This window comes from Leptosomus discolor, chromosome 1 (genome assembly GCF_034619465.1).
Source record: "Leptosomus discolor isolate bLepDis1 chromosome 1, bLepDis1.hap2, whole genome shotgun sequence".
Lineage (NCBI taxonomy): Eukaryota > Metazoa > Chordata > Aves > Leptosomiformes > Leptosomidae > Leptosomus > Leptosomus discolor.
Window position 1 is genome coordinate 94,406,258 of NC_141391.1, and position 20,077 is coordinate 94,426,334.

General features: G+C 44.5%; 1 protein-coding gene across 2 annotated transcripts in view; it reads right to left on the reverse strand.

The window, feature by feature from the left end:
• SRPX (sushi repeat containing protein X-linked) overlaps window positions 1-19,579 on the reverse strand; it is a 45,722-nt gene extending 26,143 nt beyond the window's left edge. For both annotated transcript variants that reach the window (XM_086470952.1, XM_086470886.1), the window contains exon 1: window positions 19,510-19,579. In XM_086470952.1, the coding sequence (XP_086327078.1) occupies window positions 19,510-19,579 (70 nt within the window). The remainder of the gene's footprint in view (window positions 1-19,509) is intronic.
• Between the last annotated feature and the right edge of the window lie 498 nt (window positions 19,580-20,077).

Below are 20,077 nucleotides of genomic sequence, written 5' to 3' on the forward strand. Positions count from 1 at the left end.
AAACCCAATAATCTTGTTTTTAGCAAGAGTTGTGCTGAACCGAGAAGTAGAGGATATCAAGACAGTCACGGCATGTTCCTGAATCCAAACACAGCTCACTCATCCAGACCAAGTTAATAATCCCACGTGCAGTTTAGTAGCCCAGATGATTAACCTCCAGAGACATTTAGAAATTTCCCTGCCTGTATTTATGGAAATACACACATGGATAGCAGACCCACGCAAACCTGCAAGCTCCATGTCACTGTTGTGCTTCTGTTCCTTGCAGGTGTAAGGTCTTTCAGGCACAGAAAGTAATCCCATACCAAGAAGATCCCCTCAGGGCTACACACAGATTAATTCACTGTGTCTCAGTATTGATTAAGGTGCAAACACCGTGTTTTAAAGCACAGGTTTTAACTTGCTTCAAGAGAGATGCCTCATACAAGATTCCATCAAAGAACGGTTCTTTCAAAGTCTTTATAATCAAAGCACAACTGAAATGCAGAACAGAAAGCTTCAGAATTAGCAAGTTCAAAAGAGGTCAGAGATGTCTGAAGTTCGCATGCCAGCGGTAGCTTATGTTTTGTGAAATAAAACCGTCCAATTACACAGAAATCATGAATCCGATTAGGAAAACGCAAGCACAGGCTCTTTTCCCACAAGATAATCTCTTCCCTCCTCCCTTGCCGTCTGTGACCCAATGTGACTATGAAGAAAAGGTGCAGCTGACACCAAGCCATGAAGGTCTTTCAAAACAGATTAATTACACATTGAGAAAACTACTGCTTTACATAGAAGTCAGCTAACAAAACTTATTTCATGTGCTGGCAAATACCGTATGACAAACAAAACACTACTCCTGGCATAAGAAGTCTTGTTCATTTCAATGCAGTGACATATCCAGAAGCAGGCTGCCATGCCCATGCAGTTTACTCTCCCAAAAATCAGTGGTGGGATGGAAACTGCATGGACACAGAAGTTAGTGTTGGTCCAGAAAAGCGCTGTAAACTCTGCTTCCTTTTACGTACACATGTAGATATCTTAGATACAGCAAACCCAAAGCAAAACACTTTCCACCACTGATTCTGGTTTATTTTTCCCTCTCCAGACTGGCAACAGAAGTGGAAGCTGTTCAAGTGGCTCTGACTCAACCCAGGCAGAAGTCCTGTAACACAGCAGCAGTCAAGGGAAAAGCTGGCAGACTTAACGAGAGGCTACAAACACCTTTGCCAACAGACACATACGGTCCAGAAACCTTACTGCAGTCGTAGGCTGCTCCCAGGTACCTTGTTCCATTGCAAATGCGTTTCCTTTTACTATAATCGTGTGCTTAGTGTTAGGATGAGCGGTGTATTCAAATACTGCATGCAGTATACACACATAAAATGACCAAAGGTCTTGGGTGATTGTTGTCTAAATACTATTCACTTGAAGCTGTAAAACAATACCCTTCCTGAAAATCATGTCCTTACATTCAACGAAAACAACTGAGGCATTTCCAGAATCCTAGTTCTGGAAATTCTGGTTTGCTCTGGATTGCTCCTTGTGATGTGAGATTTCAAGTGATTCAATGGGAAGTGATTTCTGTGAGGAAAAAAGGGAACTCAACAGGCGAATAAAGATACACTTGGGACCTGACATTGGTACATCTGCAAGAGAACTATCAGTCATCTCCTGTGCTGTTCCTTATTTCCTGCACAGGCCATGTTCCATTGATTGCTCAACAGTACAACCCACAAGGTGCCACAATGGTTTGTCAAGTAGATGGGCTACGGGGATCAAGCTGGGAGCCTGGCTCAAAGGGAAAAATCTGAACGTTACGTACATGAACAGTGCTCTCATGAAATGCTGATTTCCAGCATGACCAGTGAGGTTTTATTTTTTGTTTGGACTTATTGCCAAATCGAACATTTAAATACCTAGATGCAGAGAAAGAGGAAGAAGCTAGCTTCCATCGTTTTTTTAAGCTGGCAAGAGAAGGCCCAAGAGCATCTGCGCTCCCTTTTACAGGGCCCACCTGAGAAGCATCTTGCAATAAACTGAAATTCAGCAAAACAAAACACCCAAAAAGGCAGGTGAATGAAACAAGTCTCTGAATATTTGGAATGGCAGCTAGTTCTGTCAGCAGGAAACGAGAGAAAAATGTTTCCTTTGTTCAGGCCATGAAGAACTAAAAGTTTGATTCTTGCTTAAGGAACTCTTTAATAAATAATGCTAAAGAACTAATGGCAGCATCTCTCTTTGTGATCAGGAACAGTCACAGCACCACAGACTGTTACCAAAGAAAGGACAAAAAGTGTCACGAACACTAAAACGTAAACCAACTCAGATGAACAAAAATGTACATTCTTTAATCAATAGGTTAAAGGAGGGCAAACACACTGCATTACATCTACATAAACCACGGCTACCATAGCTGCATACTGCATAATAATATATTTGCTATTCTGAGCACATATGTGGTCTAAGCCAGAGGTTAAGCACACCAGGAAAGCAAAGCCTTCATTATTTACAGCAGCTATGGGGTTGTGGTGGAAAATATAGGCAGGTCTCGATGTAGAAGAATTTGCACTCTGTGCCTGACAAACTGCAAGAGGCTCTACAAAAGCTGTCCACACGTTGCCAGTGGCCTGGACATCTGTAAGCATTACTGGTTTCTTTGCCTCTCTCACACACCAGTGACACTTGTCTACAGCTAAACCTGGACTCCGTCCTATCCTGTCAGACACAAGCTCTTCTCAATTATTCACAGCTTTGTCACCACTCAAATGGACTACAACAGCCTAACCAACCTAAGCATGAAGTTCCAGGCAATTAAGGAAATCCCAGCCATTTTATAACACTGCAGCACATCTCCACCTGCCCTCTGTTTTCTAGGCTAGCTTCTCACAGCACTTCTACTGCTGACATAGGTTCGACCTTTTTCTCCACAGTGGTTCAGCAGCCTGAGCTGAGAATTGCCCACCTGCATCCTGCTAGCAACACCTCCTCTTCTGCCAGGACTTTAGAGGCTGCGTGACCCCCCTAGAGATACACGTGACCAGCGCCCAGAGGCACTCTATTTCCAAAGCTGCTTTGCTGATGGATCTTGCTTACACATCCTAAGAACCAAACTGACGTGTGAATTTGGAGTCAGGAGGAAATGATGGGCTGGCAGGGACGTCTTTCGCTTCACTGAAAGAAAGCGACACGTCTGTTGACAGCATCGTTCAGCTGTGCATATCTGGTCTCATCAGAGTTTCCCCAAGAGCTGGGATGGCTGGAGCCCTCCAGGAAACCGGGTAAGCTGCATACTGGTGAAGCCACCCTCATGCAACAGCCACACTGACTAGTCTGCCTCCACGCTACCTGAAAGGGTGAAGGACTACCTCGGGCACTGGGATGAAACCCTGTTCAGATAAACACTCTTCGAAGCTCCAGTGGTTTCCATCCCTGATGACAGGGCACGGCTCCATCAGGACAGCAGATCCTGAGGACCAGCCCCACCTGTGACACGAACTCTTCTAGCACAAAGGGCTCTCACAGGCCATTGCTACCTTCTATGTTAAAAACAAACAAACAAACAAACCAACCCAAACAGTTGCTTCTCCTTTTTTCAGACTTTTCTCATTAACTTTATGAAACTAAGTTTATAACAAATCAAGCCTGGATGACACATAAAGCCCTACATAAACAAGATGCTTCAGAGGCTTCTTCAATGGGGAAAAGATGAGAGGACAGGGTGCGTTGCGCGCAGGCACACTGTTAGATGCACTAGAAGGCTGCAAGGTGGAAAAGCAAACTGGAACTCTGAAGACAAACAAACGCTACCACTTATAGATAAGATTGTTAACTTTCAAGATCCAGAAAAATAATTTCTGTGAACATACTTCAATATGCTTTTTTCCCCCTCATATCAAGACATTATAGGGTCTTTAATGTAGGCCTACATTTTAGGAACAGATTGAAAAGGCAGAAAAACAGGAGGCTACCTATAGAAGGCCAGTAAGGGACTGAAAAGAGGTATTACTACTGGTAACTAAAAAGAGGTAGTAACTGGTTAGTTAAGTAAACAACGTTTAAGCTGAAAGTGTCCTTAATGACAAGTTCCAGTGGACTTTGGCATAACTTTCCAAAGGAAGATATTGAAAACTAATCCTGATTTATTCTGAATTGGTGACAGATGGAAGAAATATTTTCTTTTTTTAATGCTGACACTGGAAACTGGCACATCTCAGTATCTAACTTTTAATACTAGAGTACCAGATACACTGCTTTCCTCTCTTCTCTTTATCCTTGAGTCACGTGTTATTTCTGAAGCTCTGCCATTCTAAAAATATTTTTCAGATTTTATGAGCAGACTAAAAGAAAGGCTCCCTAGGAAAAAAATCTCCGCTTCAAGTATCAGACACTACACCAACACTTGAAAACTAGCACCAGGAGTTGCCTGAAATCCACAGGAAATTCTCCAACAAGTTCCTAGAAAACAGAAGGGGAGTGGAAAAATGCGAAGTTACTGACTGCGATCTCTTCTTGTTCTTTAGTGGAGTCACACAGTGTCAGAAGTGACACAGGAGTACTGTAAACCTTATGCTGGCAGCGAGATCCCTTGAGGACTTCTCCCCTGAGGATTTCCCCCCGCGCAACTTTTTTTCACCTTCGCTGTTTAAGTCACGACTCAAAAAAACCCCAACATACATCTTCCATTGAAGCTCATTATCCTCATCTGGCTCATGCAGAACTTCTTCCCAAGTCAGTTCCAACTGGTCAGCTTGCACTCTCTCACTAGTTATCTTCTTATGAATAATTACAACCGCAGTCCAGGAGAAGTCTGTCACAGCATACTTTATATCTCCCTTCTATGCAAGCAGCTTCCTTTCAGAGAAACTAGAAGCATAAACATTGGTTTACAAAGTCTAGAAAATTTGTTGTTTTATCCATGACACCTGCAAACACCATTCAAACAAAAAAAAAAAAAGGCACTAAGGGCTGTTGGTATTAATACTGGAAGATACTTGGAAGAAAAACAGAGACTTCTAAGGACTCCAGGACTACTCATGCTTTACTAGTGCTTTGCAAGGGCAGCATGAAGGAGAAAAGGCAGGCATTACACTAGGGATGAAGAGCTGAAGGAACAACTCAGAGCCACGTAGGGCAGTCAAGACAACAGAAAAACAGGTGGAACTCAAAAAAAAAAAAAAAAGAGGTGCAGAGGAACTTAAGAGTTTACTAGCAAACTAATCAATTCAAGGAAAAAAAAATAAACAACTGCTGTCAGGACTCAGAAGGCAGGAATTAATTTTTTTTCTGAAGACCAGTATTAAAACCAGCCTCAAAACAGACAGTATTTAATATGGAGTTCACAGACAAAAGCACACAAGTTGAATAATGACGACAATCGGCTTGCTCATTTTCTTTAAAATAATAAATGTTAATCATATCCTAAGGTAGATTCAAAAGTTCTTTTGCTACAGCCAGCAGAAAACAATGCTGATTAGATTTTAAAGGAACATTTGAGATACTCCCTCCAAACCCTTGCTCATTTTTCATTAATATTCACGTCAGTGCCAACTCCACATCAGAAGGATATTCTCAAGTTCTCACTTCCACTGAAAACAAGAGGGTAAACAAGTCTCCTTCTGAAAGAGCGGTTACCAAGGTCACTTGTAAGGATATTGGCTTAGATGCTCCAGCTTCACTAATGATATGTGTGTCACAAAAGTATTACAAAAAATATACTGTATTGATGGCTTTTGATACAATAGACTTTGGTGTTTTGGTGATTCTTTCAAATTATATCTGCTGAAATCACATAATTCATGAGAAGCATTAGCTTTGTATTGAAAAAAAAAAGTATATAGCTATACTGCCAAAGACAATGCTCAGAAACTTCAAATGCCGTAGACTAGAAAGTAAATAAAAATAAATCAATACAAAATTAAATTCCCTCAGTCTTTGGAACCCTAACTGCTGGTTTAAGGCAAAGAGAAACCTGCCAATACCAATATAATAACTCAAACAAAATTAAAGACCCCAACGCACCGAAGCCACATTTCCAGAATTACGCCCTTCTCCTTCGGGAGAGAGAAGGGGTGGTGGAAATACGCTGCCACTAGCAGAAAGAGCAGAGGTGACTGGAGCACCTAAAATGGGGCCCTAAAAGAAACCTCTCTGGAGAGAAGAGGAACATGTATGTGGCCAACCTGTAGGTCTTTCAAAAGGTATGAACTTGAAGACGGAACAGAAACATGATTTTCCCTAGTCCTTGCAGTAAATGATGTGGACTTCTCCCTTGGTAATGCGGTCCCAGCTTCAGCAGAGCCTCTGCCCTGCTCAGCCAGGCAGCGAGCGACCTGGGGAAGCAGAAACCAGAAGTGCATCCCCAGCTGATGCAAGGCAACAGACACGGTGACCATACATGCCTCCTCTTTCCTCCTCCCACCTCATTATTACCAAATCATTACCAAATATCCAAGAGCAGATAACTGAGAGGCTGTGGCCAGCACCATGGTCCTCAGCAAGAAGGACGATGGTCCGTCTCCTTCAGCTCCTGGAAACGCAGCGGCAGGTCCAGCCCCAGCCTCCTGCCATCAGGAGACAGCGTGCTGGGAAGCAGCAGGGCTAAGCAGGGAAACAGGGAGTCGTGCTGTATGTGGTGCAGGCACATTACCTACGGACGGCCATGCTCTGGGTCCCTTTCGTTAAGGGGAGGCTGATGCCTAGCATTGATGAACAACACCCGGCAGGAGTGACCAGCTCCAGCAAGGAAGCTGGCAAACAGCTTCAAATTACCAAGGTCAGGGTTCACTTAACATACTTAGGACATCATCCTTTAATAGCCAGTTCTATGAATTTCAGTTGTCCACAAAGGCAGTTTAGTACTGAAAAATTGCTCAAGTTTCACATATGAACTGAAGACGGCAACTGGAGGCTCTGAGAAAGAACAAGCCCAACTTGTAGCAGAACACACATTTTTAAATAACAGATTTATGGATTTGTTTGTATTCATGTCAAACCAAGTTTCCTCTGAGTGTCAACATATTATGCTATTCAAAGAAACCGGGGACATAGAGCAGATCAGTTGTTTTGTCTCCTAAAAACAGGACAGGGATGCCATCCTATTTCTCACTGTTTCCTCCTCACAGAAGCATCAGTCTGAAAAACGGACTCGTCACATTTCAGGGCTTGCCACTGAAGGCAGACTGACAATATACAAGTTTGCCATACAGACCAGACATATGGAGCATGTCAAACACACTGGGATAAAAAAATAAATAATCCACACAAAAAGTATTAAGCTAGTAACAATTCTCACAGAAAAATGAAACCATTGCCTAATTCGTTACTAAGAATTAATACACTGTAAATAATGTGGAATTTAACCTGAAGTCCAGCTGGAGGTCAAACACATGAGACATATCTCTCCCCTTAACACTCACACCAGCTCCAACCCTGCCAGCCCCTCACCCACCGGAGCCCTTGGCTTGGCCTTGGAGCCACCCTGTCCCTGCAGCAGGAGCTGGTCCCCCGTCCCAGCTCTGCTTGCTGCCTCCAGGCTGCTGGGGGAGGTCCCTGTCCTGCTGCCAGCCCTCACAGCACCAGGACAGCCCTAACCCTGAAGTCTTCTAAGTAGAAATGAGAAATTTGAAAGCTCCACCACCACCTTTTGTGGGGTTTTTTTAAATAACTGAAAAATATCAACTCTGCACTTTCCTTTGTATCTTAACCAGGCATGACATTTTACAGAAAAAAAAAAAATATATATAATCTCTTCAGCTAGGGAGCCTGCATAGCTTTTGGAAAGAGCTTTAATGATTTGGACCACCCAGACACAAACATAAAATCAAACAGTCAGGTCCCTTGGTTTAGTGCTCTCACCTTCCATTTGCAAATCTGATCCTGTGTCATTAAAAACGCTGAAAGATTTGATATGGATTTCCACTGCAGATGGACCAAATAATAACCAAAGGATCCACACACTTGCCTATCTACAAAGACGCTTTTGAGCTTTGATGACTTCTTTCCGTGAGTTAAAGTTTCTCTTCTTTCTTATGAAATTTTACTATCACAGGTGAAATTGGAAACACACTGTACAGTCAGTTCCACAGCGCGGTGTGTCTTGTGTGCAAAACACAATCAGCATTACTCCCCACTGTTGTCCTCTACCGGCCTTTTTACATCAAAGAAAGTGGGATGCTGCATTCTGCATGAACCCCTAGCAGAAGGCAAGGGGTTACGCAAGCTGTACACAGCAGCTACCCAGTCATTTGCCTCTCTGCCCCTCTGGAGCAGACAGGCTCTTCAGCACTTCTTATCTGCAAAGGCACCAGTTCAACAGCAGCTTGAGTCAAGTCAACATTTGCCAGCAAGAAATCAGGCCAAGGGCAACCTCCAGCAAAACCTGACAATAAGCTCCTGGGTTCCAACTCCCTCACCCAGCTTGCTCTGAGAACAGAAATAATTTTCTGGGAAAAAGTAGCGATATCACAGGTCATTTCAGACATCCCTCAACAACCTGCCGCTTCGGCAAGAAGCTGTTAGCAGGAGCAGCCCATCAGCCAGCTCCCCAATGTAAAGCTTGCTCCACCTTCAGAAATTTTCAGGAGCTTGTTACAGGGCTGGAACACTCTCATCACAGGTGGCTGACAACTAAAACACACACACACACAGTATCTCACTGTGATGGCAGGGATTCCTCACAACTCCTTCCACACTGGAAACTGAAAGTGACTAGGAATTAAATAGGACGGTTTAAAAGAACTGTTTGAGCAAACATAATCCAAAACATAAATCGCTGCATCAGCTCTCACAAGGGCTTGGGAGGAGGGTGAGGAGAAGAGCCTGCAGTCTGTTGAACAATACCAGGGCACACAGCTTTCCAGTTGAAGTTTACTTAAATTGTGCAATAACTAATCTATGCGGCCATGAGGTCTTATTTATGTCTTCCTTTTGCACGCTTCTGTTGCCGTTTGTCAGTCCCACTTACCGCGGTGTCCTCATCCAAGAAGGACTGAGAACATTGTGGAGAGCATGGCTTCCTGTGAACTGGAACCCTGAGAACCATCAGGCTCCACCAGAAAAACCATTAATAATACATTAATTTATTCTCGTGTGTTGTGTACTACAATATGAATTTCTTCTGTTCCTCGCCCTGCCTTCTCACTGTCTTTATGCAATAAAGAATAGCTTTGTTAAAGGCAGAAGAGTAAAAAGAAACCACAGTTGTGCTTTAGAGATGACATTCACCCACTGCAAATAAATCAAACCTCATTTTCATTGTGAGGGGCTTACACATATGGAAATACTTTTAACTCAAACGGAGGACTTATTTTCAATTCCCTCATAGTGATCTGTTTTGGCAAACCAGTTTACTCTTCCAACAAGGAAATCAACTACGAATCAATCATCTTTCTGATGAGTTACAAGTTGTTGTCTTTTATTGCACACACAATATATGTGTTTTTAATGTATGTTATAGCTAAAATGCCTGAGCCATTTTATAAGTATGCCACATATCAAACATTTCCCTACAAACTGCCAGATAAAAATAAAGGATGATTTTGGATAAGAATAAAACAAAAGAACTACCAGGGCTGCAGGTAGTTCTAGCAAGTCCTGCACTGCTACTGGTATCTAAGTTGTCTGAAATGCCTTATAGCAACCTAAACATACAGTTTAGTATTCTTGGTTTTGACATTCAGTTCAGAGAGGCACAGAATCCCCAATCAGAAGCACTTCTCTTAAAAACAAAGCCACAAAACAATTCAAGTGTTATTACGCTCAAAAAAGATGACAAGTTGTCAGCCAGCTAACCACTGCAAGCTTCTAGTGCACTGGTGGAAACGACAAAAGGGTATGGGTGATACCAACAGCGCTGCTGGCACGCACACAAAAGTTGCCTTCCTTTATTACAGAACTATTCAGGATTTGATACATTTGATCGGAAATTTCCTTAAACTCAAAGCAAGTTTACAGTTATGGTTATCTCCCAGACACATTATTTCCTACCTCATTATGATAAATGCCAAGTGCCAATGAGAAACTCAAAATGTGGTTCCTGACACCTACCGAAATGGAAACACAGCCAGAAGCTGTAACCGAAGCATTAACGAGAGCAATGGGAAGACTAGCCAGAAGAGCACCCAGGTGTGCCCAGAACCACAACCAAGCACAGATCACTCCTTTTCGGCTTTAGAGAGACCCAAGAGCAACCTGTAGCAGTTCCATAACTGAAGACACCCGCACAATTTTACTCTAGTATGATGCGCTGCACAGGCAATAGCAATAATAATACTTGCTCCTTGTATGACTGTTTTCAGTCAAAGCTCTCCAGACAAACCATATCACAAAGGGGATGCAGACACAGGCCAACCAGCTGCCTTAACATCACAAAAAGAAAACAGTGGTATGAAGTTGAAGCAAACTACTCGTCAGATGCCTTCACGAAAAACACCTTCATCAAATCAGCCCTTTTTTCCTTACTACAGTAATAACAAAAGTGGACCCCTTTCAGCACAGGGCACTCACGTCCCTTTCCCAGAATGGTGAAGTATGGGAAAGACCTTTTTATTATCTGTTGGGTCGGGTTTTTTATTTAAACATTTCACTGCCACTATAACTCAGCGCCAGAAGTATTGTTTCTGGTATCTGCCTCTGGGCAGCTTAGAACAGTGAATGTCTGTGAGCCAACATGTTTTTAATCTTCAAGAATAGCTGGATAGAGGCATGTTAATTTTGGCCTGTTTTACTTACAAGTGACACAGTATAATTAGACAGCCACAATGGACGGACTCAAGACAGGCAGATTCAAATCAAGTAATTATTTTTGAGTGCGTTGCCATGAAGTTGACAACTCTAAAGAAAAGTATACTTGGCGTAGGCTCGTAACTTAACTCTGAGGCAGGAGCTGGAGGCAGCATCTCCCCCCCGTCTGTCCAGTCAGCGTCAGGAAGCCTGACGAAAGACCTCTGAGGGACGCCAGGCTGGACCACAGACCCTAGTAGGTTAAAACTCTCACGGTATAACCTAAAAGGAGACAGACTTTGCTAAGTGACTCATGTTGCCAGCCCATACTGGTTAAGCGTAGGCTTTGGGTGAACCATGCAACATGACAAGGCACTGCTGGAGAAGCCTGAATTCATGACTACTTTCAAACTGCAATGCTATTCTTAGTGGATATATGTATAAGAGGTCTAAATCCAGTACCCTAAATGGCAATGGCATTTCCTGAAAAGAACGAGAAGAGGGTGAGAAGTAGGGAAGAATAAAATCAGATGTCTTCAATCATGCTGCTCAAATTGTAAGAAAAACTGTCTACTCAGTTTTGACAAATTTTAAATTTTACATGACTGGAAAAAAAAAAAGGGTTTCCTTCTGTAACACTACCACAGTAATTTCAGAATCTTCAAAACAAACGTTTCGTACAACAAAAACTTCTAAATCATCCAAATTGCATATGTGGAGTATTCTCACATATGTATATTTTTATCCACTGCAAGATCTGGGGCAAATGATAGCAGTAACATAAAAGTTAATGTTATATATTTTCCTGCAAAGCTAAGAAGTTTCTTCTGTGCCTCCCTTAAGGACACAGCTGCATGTCACAATTCAAAGACTATACAAACCAAAGACATAGACACACATATGTAGATATTTACTCATAGTTTCAAACAAATGAATGCAACCAAGAATCTTTATTATATGCATCTTGCGTGTCTTGGTTGTGTGGGGGTCCATCCCCCCCCCCTTGAAAATAGCTCATAATGACCCATCATCTCACAAGAGCAACCCAGAACACGCACCATTTCAAGCATTCTCATTCCTTTTTGAGCACCAAACTTGATCCCCGAGAGCAGCTAATCTAAACCCCACCAATGTCATCTGTTCTCAGGTGAAGACACAGTTTCATTGAGCAACCAAAAAGCGTGAAGTTACACAAACTGTATCTGCCCAAGCAGCAAAAACCTTTGCCAAAAATGCCCGACTGCCCCTAGCTTGAGTTGCACAGGCTGGCAGAGGTTCAGTGCTCCGGCATGGCCGGGGCTGTTTCCCTCTCCCAGCCTGTAATTTGCCCTGCACACTGCCAGGAGGGGAGAGCAGCTCTCCCAACTGCTGAAATCAGGGCAGTAAAGACCCACAGAAGGCCAGCTGAAAGAGACAGCACCATCCAAAACAACAGAATGGGTCCCACCCTCAGTGCTTATTTCACACCAAATAGATAAATTTATGTGAGCCACGTCCCGATTTGGCCTCTCCAGCAGGCTCCTCTCTCCTCAGAGGCTTCCAGCAACTTGCTGTGAGATCACACATGAAGCCACCATGTTACTCACACCTGAGGGCCGTCAAGAAAGCTGGGCAGCCCACCTCAAAGTCAAGAGCAAAAATGCAAGCCGGAGAGTAGAAGAGAGCTGAAAACTGCTGCCCGGGTGAGAGAAGAGGGGACGTTTCCAGCAATGCAGAACAGGAACAAGAACAGGTTTGGGAGAAAGCCATTTTGGAAATGCCTCCTGTACTACAGACACGGCCGGGAGCCCCGGCCAGGGCCCGGACCTGGGCCCTACCACTTTACCACCTGAACAAACAGAGACTGAGACAAGGGATCCTGCCCAAGGTCTTGCACGCCAGGCATCAGGCAGCAGGGATGGGTAGAAGGAAGCCCAGGACAGCCAGGGAGGGAACAAGGAGTCCACCCTGATTGGCAAAACCAGGCCACAGTCATCCAGTGTTTCCTGGAGGGCAAGTACCACTCCCAAAAACACCAAAAAAGGAGATGCTGTTGTAAAGGATAGGACAGAACACAAAGTAGCCACTTTTGCAAGGTAGCATCTGCTAGGGGCTAGAGAAGAAAGCACAAAAATAGCACTAAAAATAAAAAGCAGGAGTTGGTGATGAAGGCCAGCCAGCCAAACTGGGAACTGCAGCACAGCCAGTCCCATAACTTCTGTTTAGGAAACAACGAAAAACCCATGAGCAACACTTTCTCCTCAAATAAGTCTTTTAGCAGAAAAGTTTCATTTTAACTGTAGTCCAGCACCAAGGTATTTTGACAGACTCACTTCAACATGCTGACAACGGGCTCTTAATGTGTTCCCATGCTAAACACGTTCTCCCTCCATCTTCACAGAACTGAAGAGAGGGATGCAATTTTAGACCTTTTTCACAGGAAAAATCCCTGCAGCTGCCAAGAAACACTAATTTGAGATAATGGTGGCCGGGGGAAGGATTTCTTACCATCCTGATGACACACCTGACAGAGCTTTACTCTCCATGTAACTACTCCTGCCACATTTCTGTGCATTCTGTACATGGCAAAGACATCATTTATCTCCTCAAGCACAACAGAACCTTGTCAAGAGTGTTCAGACAAACCAAAGGAAGATACCGCCAAAGCTAAGCTTCCTATATGTATTAAGTTGGGGAAATGTAATTTATTTCCATGTGTTTCCCAAGAAATACAAAAATCCTTTCTTCATGTAAAGATGCCAAATGATAAGCCAAAGTGGTTTCAAACTCTGGCAGAGCACTTCAGTGGCTATTTCAAGTTACAGGAAAGATCAGAATTGTTGAAGCTAAAACCTGTAATTTGGGGCTACTTTCAAGGTACTGCAGCATAAATTTTCAGTTTGAACAACCTTAGCAGTGCTTCTTTAAATATAATCAATAGTTACAAACAGTGGCAGAGAAGTGCCGGCCAGCCAGCCATGCCCTGTGTGCTGAGCTGCTCATTTACTGCGCTAAAAAAATTTAAGTGAATGCCTTGCGAAACAGATGATCCTCAGAACACCGTAATTTTTAATACATAACGTAACTCTGAATAGTAAATTAAAAAAAACAAACAACAACAAACAGCCATTTCAGAAGCAGAAAATTTAGCCAAGTCTTTAGAGGAACAGGCAATTTGTTACCCCCATTGGGGAAAAGACATTTGTACTTTCAGAAGCTTCACTGAAGTACCACAAAAAACACAAAAGACTGACAATACTAAATTATAGCCTGTATTATGATACAGTATATACCACAATTTCCTGAAGTATTAAATTACTGATACACTTTTCATGCAAAAGATTAGTAGTGTAATGGGAGTGGAGGCTGGGAGGGATGGGAGTGTTGGTTTTTGTTGAAGTTTACCTCTTCAGTGCTCTCCACTCCAAACGATCACACTAGTGGGCTGGGGACCGATCTCTTGGAAACAGTCTCTCCCAGTAAAGATGGTCTTGGGACCTTACCCTTAATCTCACATATGGCAGCACAGTACAGGTCTCAAGAGTCAGGACCACTGCATTAGTACCTAAAAATTTAAGTATATTTTTACACACCTCATAAGCCATTGACCCTAGTTAATGCCTCACCAATTATTGCAGTGACCCCCCCCCCCCCCGACAGTCTGCCTGCAGTAACTGAACTGCAAGAAATTCCAACATGAAGTCAAAAACGGCAAGAATACAGGATTCATCATTTGTGTCTTTACAGCACATGCATGCAAATTGTGTCCCTCACACACCTCTGGCCTTCAGCCAGTTATGGTTTATCAACACTGCATCAAGACATCTCACAGTGCAGGCTGAAGTCCCTGCCCATCTCCAAACTCCATTCTTCCTGTAAATCAGCGGACAGCGGTATCTAAGCAGAAGACTTTCTACACAGGCTTCTCCAATGGGGAAAAGCAAGTAAGTCCACACAACTCACCTAAGGTTAGAGATCATAGATGTAAGGAGTTTGAATTTTCAACCCAGTGGCTTATTCAACTGAATGCCGACACAACAGCAAGCCAAATCTTGTTCCTTGTACCTTCATCAGCCACAAATTTGACCCCATTGATACCCATCCCATTTATATCTCTACAGCGGGAGAAAAACAAACAAAAATGTATTTCAGTAACATTCCCATTTATTTACAACTACTGGTCTCAATTGCCTGAGAGATGAAGAGATGACAGCAAAACACACCTCAACACTACTGAACTGTTTTAAGAACTGATGGTTTTGATATGTCAAGTTATATGCTCATTCACACTTTTCACAGACAAGAGCCTTGTCTGTACTGACGGTAGTCTCAAGTGCCAGTTTTTATAAAAACTGAGTTTATACGCTCTAGATGTTCAGGAAGCCCGTAGCATATCTGCTAGCATTTACTGCTGCAGTGGACCAACAATAAAAGGGATACAGCAGCTTGCAGATGTGAGGAATAACTGCTATTGGTTGTTCTATTGCACCTCCTGAACCATCTCCAATGCTTGCCTACACTTAGCTACCCAAGCCGTTATAAGCAGCTAGCTTGCCTGTGCTCTTTGGCAAGGTGTATTTCACTGCGAGAAAAAGGACAGCCGAGCAACTCATCAAAAGCACCGCTCAGAAAATGTTCTTAATTTCACTCTTTGTTTATGTGATCTCACCCAGGCTATCTCAGTTGCACTGAAGCCCCCAGGTGTTGCTGAAGAAGAAGCAGTCTGAGCAGCCCTAGCACAGAGGATGCGATGGCCCGATTACTTAAGGACCACTCACAAAGAAATGTAGTGCTTTGCTAATGTTAAAGCCGTGGGTCTTCAGCAGGGAATTACTACAGTGAATGAAGATGGCCCACTTCACATGAGAAAATACAAAAGCAGCATCAGGGGACGAGTTATCATTATTGATTGATATAAAATGACATATCTGTTGCATTTGAGGTCACCTGAGAACGTCATTTCTATCAGGCTTCCCTGCTGCTGGAAGTCTTATTCATTCATACGCAACCATCTAGCCAACTGGAGCTTATTTAGAGGGAGCCAGCCAGTCCAAACACACCCCTTTGGATAAAGCTGTGCCTTAGGACATGCTTATCTGCTTGTTTTCACGTGCTGGTTTTTATCATGACTTGGACTGGAAGCAATCCCAGGGCAGCCCCTGCCTTTCTGTTCTGTGCCTAGCCAGCATGCACAGCACCCAGGTCTGGGTGCACCACGAGCTCGCTATCAGCGCCCTCAGCTTCAGGGGACCAGCACCCACAGAACTAAACACACAAGCAGATGCTGTATGTTCTTCCACACAAACTGCCACCTAAGATTAACAGTCAGACAGCAAGCTAGCTGTATTTAAAAAAAAACCCTCAGCTGACACAACGGGCCCCACCCTTGGCAATGCAGAACACCAGCTGCTCAGGGGCCTGGAGGCTGTTTCTTGACCATTTTGCAGCTTGGTCTGATGGACAGCAGCTACGAGTGGGAATCAAGTTATCAATTCCAATGCCAGCTTTTTTTTTTTTTTTTAAAAAAGCCTGCCATATGACTGTAAGCAGCCTTAAATAGTTATTTCCTTCAGTTTTGTCCTCCTATCCTTTGTCTATCTATTGGGCAAGGACTGCCTCTCTCTGAACAGCTGCAGCACTCACAAGTCTCATCCACAGATGCACCCCTTGATCTACAATGCAACTGAGAAGAGCTACCCTTTCCACAACCAGACTTCTATCGACTCATACTTAGTCCAAATATATACATACGTTACAAGCACATCACACATATATGTTGTTTTTCATGGAATTACATCTCAAACAGCTTTTGAATATAGTTCTACAATATTACATGGTCTCCAAGTGATTTCAATGGCATCTCTCTCGAGGTTCACGGTGCCTTCACACCAATGGCCTGTTCCAATGTGCAGTTTCTTTTTTTAGTGCAGTATAACCACTTCACATTTATTTTATCATAGATTAGATTTTCATTTGTCTACTAAAAATGTAAAGACACGAGTACAAGTGGCACTGCACAGTGTAAGATTGTTGATTTCACCTCCATGTATCCAAAACACCAAACAAGTGATCTCCATCTGTATACATGCATGTATGTCGAGGTGGATGGTCAGCAGTGCTCTGCCCGAGCCCAACAGGGTAAGGATTTTTCACAGCTTGGAAAAGAAGAGATGGGAGGAGTTCTGGGGAAGAGTAGAAGAACCTGGTGAGAAAGAGTCACTGACGAGCTCAAAGATCATATCTCCCTCTTTAGTCCTTAGGGAAAAGGTTTTAAGCTTGTTTTAACTTCCAAAAGGTGCATCTCTCAAATGTCCTTTCCTGAGTGGTGCCATCAGAGAGACTTCGTCAGTGCACTGCAGGCTTTGAATGGAACAACCTAAAAAGGCCACGGGCATCCTTTCAAGATTTGAAACTAAAGTTACAGGTAATACAGCAGCTGCTTCAAATGCTTTTAAGTATTTTAAGAACTTTTAAGTATTCAGATATTTTTCAGTTGCCTTCCTTATGTCAAGGAGATAGCTAAATGACATTTACACAGGCAGAATACTGTCTTGATTTTCACTGCCTACCATCAAATATTGCTGCAGAGTTCTCTTTACGGCATGTAGATTATTTTTATTTAGGTGGTGTTCATCACAGTCTTTGGGTTATGGAGCACAAATGTTCCACACTAGAAACTTCAGTGGTACCAAATTATGAATTCGAGAGCTGATTAGACTATTTCTGATGTTTAGATAACAATCTACCACTGAAAATAAACATTTTATATGAATCCAAAATAAACTGTTTGACTTTGTCTACAAAACAGTCAAATGTAAACCGCCTGCTAACAGTTCACTAAAGTATGTGCATGTATAATCTGTATTCAAGAGGGCCACATACACATGCATCCTATGGAGATTTTTTGAAGAAGTCTATTTCAGTTTACTTAATGGCATTCTGTACCTAACACGCACAACTACATACCAACACGGCACCATGAAAGAAAATTTTTACAGTTTCTCTAGATTTCATATTGAGAATAAAGATTTTAAAGAATATCATTTTTTCTCTATTAAAAAAATAAACAAAATAAATAAAACGTGAACCCTTAACTTTATATTGCAGTTTACAAATACAGCTGCTGCTGATTTAAGCTCTTTGGAGACTTTGACACTAAGCATAAGAAGAAAATTGGACTTTCAAATGAGCGAAAGCTGAAACAAGCAGGCTTTTGTGCAGCCAACTTGAAGATCACATGCAAAAATTGGATTTTTGAGATTGGAGAAGTTACATTTGGCCTTTTAGGAAGAAAGAGAAGCACAGGATATTAGCATCCTCTGCAAACTAACTGAAGACTAACATTCACATGAACCGCAAAGTAAAGCATTCAGTCATCTTCCTAAGAAAATAAATGGAGTTTGGCAGTATGACAGTCCTCAGAGAAATGCCAGGACAAAAACTTCTGTTGTCTTTGCTGATTTAGCAACTGATGTGTCCAATACCTTAGTGTTTTGTAAAGAAAGAGCACAAATATGTGTTCCGGTGTCTTTCGTGTTGGAAATAAGCCATTTGAAGCACGCCAACAAAAATAAGAAAAGTAACTTCAACTCACAAATGCCATCATTATGCCATTTTATGACCCTCCCACAGGCAGAACTATGTCTTCAGTAGGGATAGCTCCTGGATACAAGAAATAGGTATCTCCAACAAGCGGAGGCTCTCTGCACGCACAGCTGCGAACTGCGCTAGACACCCTTCTCACCTGTTCGTTGCCTCTCTGAGCTGCCAACCCACACTAACGCACCTCAGTTTGAGGCAGTACCCGCTTACTTTGAAGGCTCTGTTCTCACCACAGATTTTCATTGACTACACCTGTAAAACCACCGCTGCACTGCCAGCTTACACGGGCTTTGCCTGCAACTTCCACCAAGTCAGCAACGTCTAACCTGACAAGATGCAGCTGCTTTAAAAGAACAGGCAGCCCTACACACCGATTTCCTTTTGCCATGGAAATGGACTTAAATTTGAGCTTATTTCAGATTTTGCTAAAGCAAATGCAAATAATTAGAAGTGCAATAACATAAGCATACTTTTATTTTTTTAAATTACTAGAAAGAACCCAGCCAGCTTCACCTTTCCATTTTTCACACTGAAAATGGAGATGAGCTTTCTGCATCCGCCATCGCACACAGGCAACAAAAACTAGTGAAAGATTTGCAAGTGCCAACGTCCCGGAGCCAAGGCTGGTAGATCAGACGTACGCTCGACCCGCCCTTTACAGTTAAGGACAACGTGGTGTCTCTATCCTACTTAAGGAACTTCGAGGGGGTGCCTTCTCCTTTCCCAGTCCTCTGTCAGTTCGCCAGGATAAGGGCACGGAGATGCACATGCAATGGCCAATGTGAAAATGCGATGGGCCACCACCAACCTGCACCCCGCATGTTTAAACCCAAAACAGGTAAAAGTTTTAACCGCGCCTAATAACCGGGGACTCGACACGGAGGACGAGGCTCCATTGAAGCCGGCGGCCGTGCCGGGACGAGCCGAGGGAAAGACAACACGAAGGACGAGACAAAGCGCTTCGGGCGGGGAGCGAGCGAGCAGCAAGACACCCACCACCACCCCCCGCCGCCCCAACCCGGCCGGACACCCCTCCGGGCAGCCGGGGGCACCGCGGCGCTCCCCCGCGGCCCCGGGCTGAGTCGCGGCCGCGGGCGGGCAGCGCCCTCCTGCCCGGCGGGAAGAGACGGCTCCACCGCCGCGCTCCCCGCTCTCCCGCCACGGCTGCTGCCCCGCCGCGGGGGGCTCCCCGACCCCCGCCGCCCCCTTCTCTCCCTTCCCTACCCTCGTACGCCAGGCTGGGGCAGGCGCCCAGGGCGAGCAGCGCGGCGAAGCGCAGCCAGCAGCTCCCCATGCTGCGCGGCGGCGGCGGCGGCCCTTCCCCGCTGAGGGCTGCGCGGCAAAGGGGCAGGCGGAGGAGGAGGAGGAGTGGGACGGAGACATTCTCCGAGCGGGCTCCCGGGCGCCGCCGGAGACTCCTCCTCCTCCTCCCGCCACCGCCGCCGCCGGGGCAGGCCGCCCGCCCCGCCCCGCCTCACCTCGCCTCCCGCCGGGACCGGCGGCGGCAGCGGGCGGGAAGGGGCTCGGGCGTTTGGGAGGGAGGCGCTACCCGCCCCCTCCCCCGCCATACCCTGGGGGTTAGGCGTCGGTGTGCTCCGCGGTTGCCCCCCGAGGGGCTCCTCACGCCCGCGGGCTGTGGCAGAGCTCCCCTCCGACGTGGCCTGCGCGAATCGCCCGGTAGCGCCTTGGCCCGGCGGGAGCTGCGGGGTCCCTCGCCCTGGGCCTGTGCCCTGGCCTGCGCCGTCCCCGCCTCAGCCAGCGCACCGAGGTGGCCGGGACAGCGTCGCCCCCA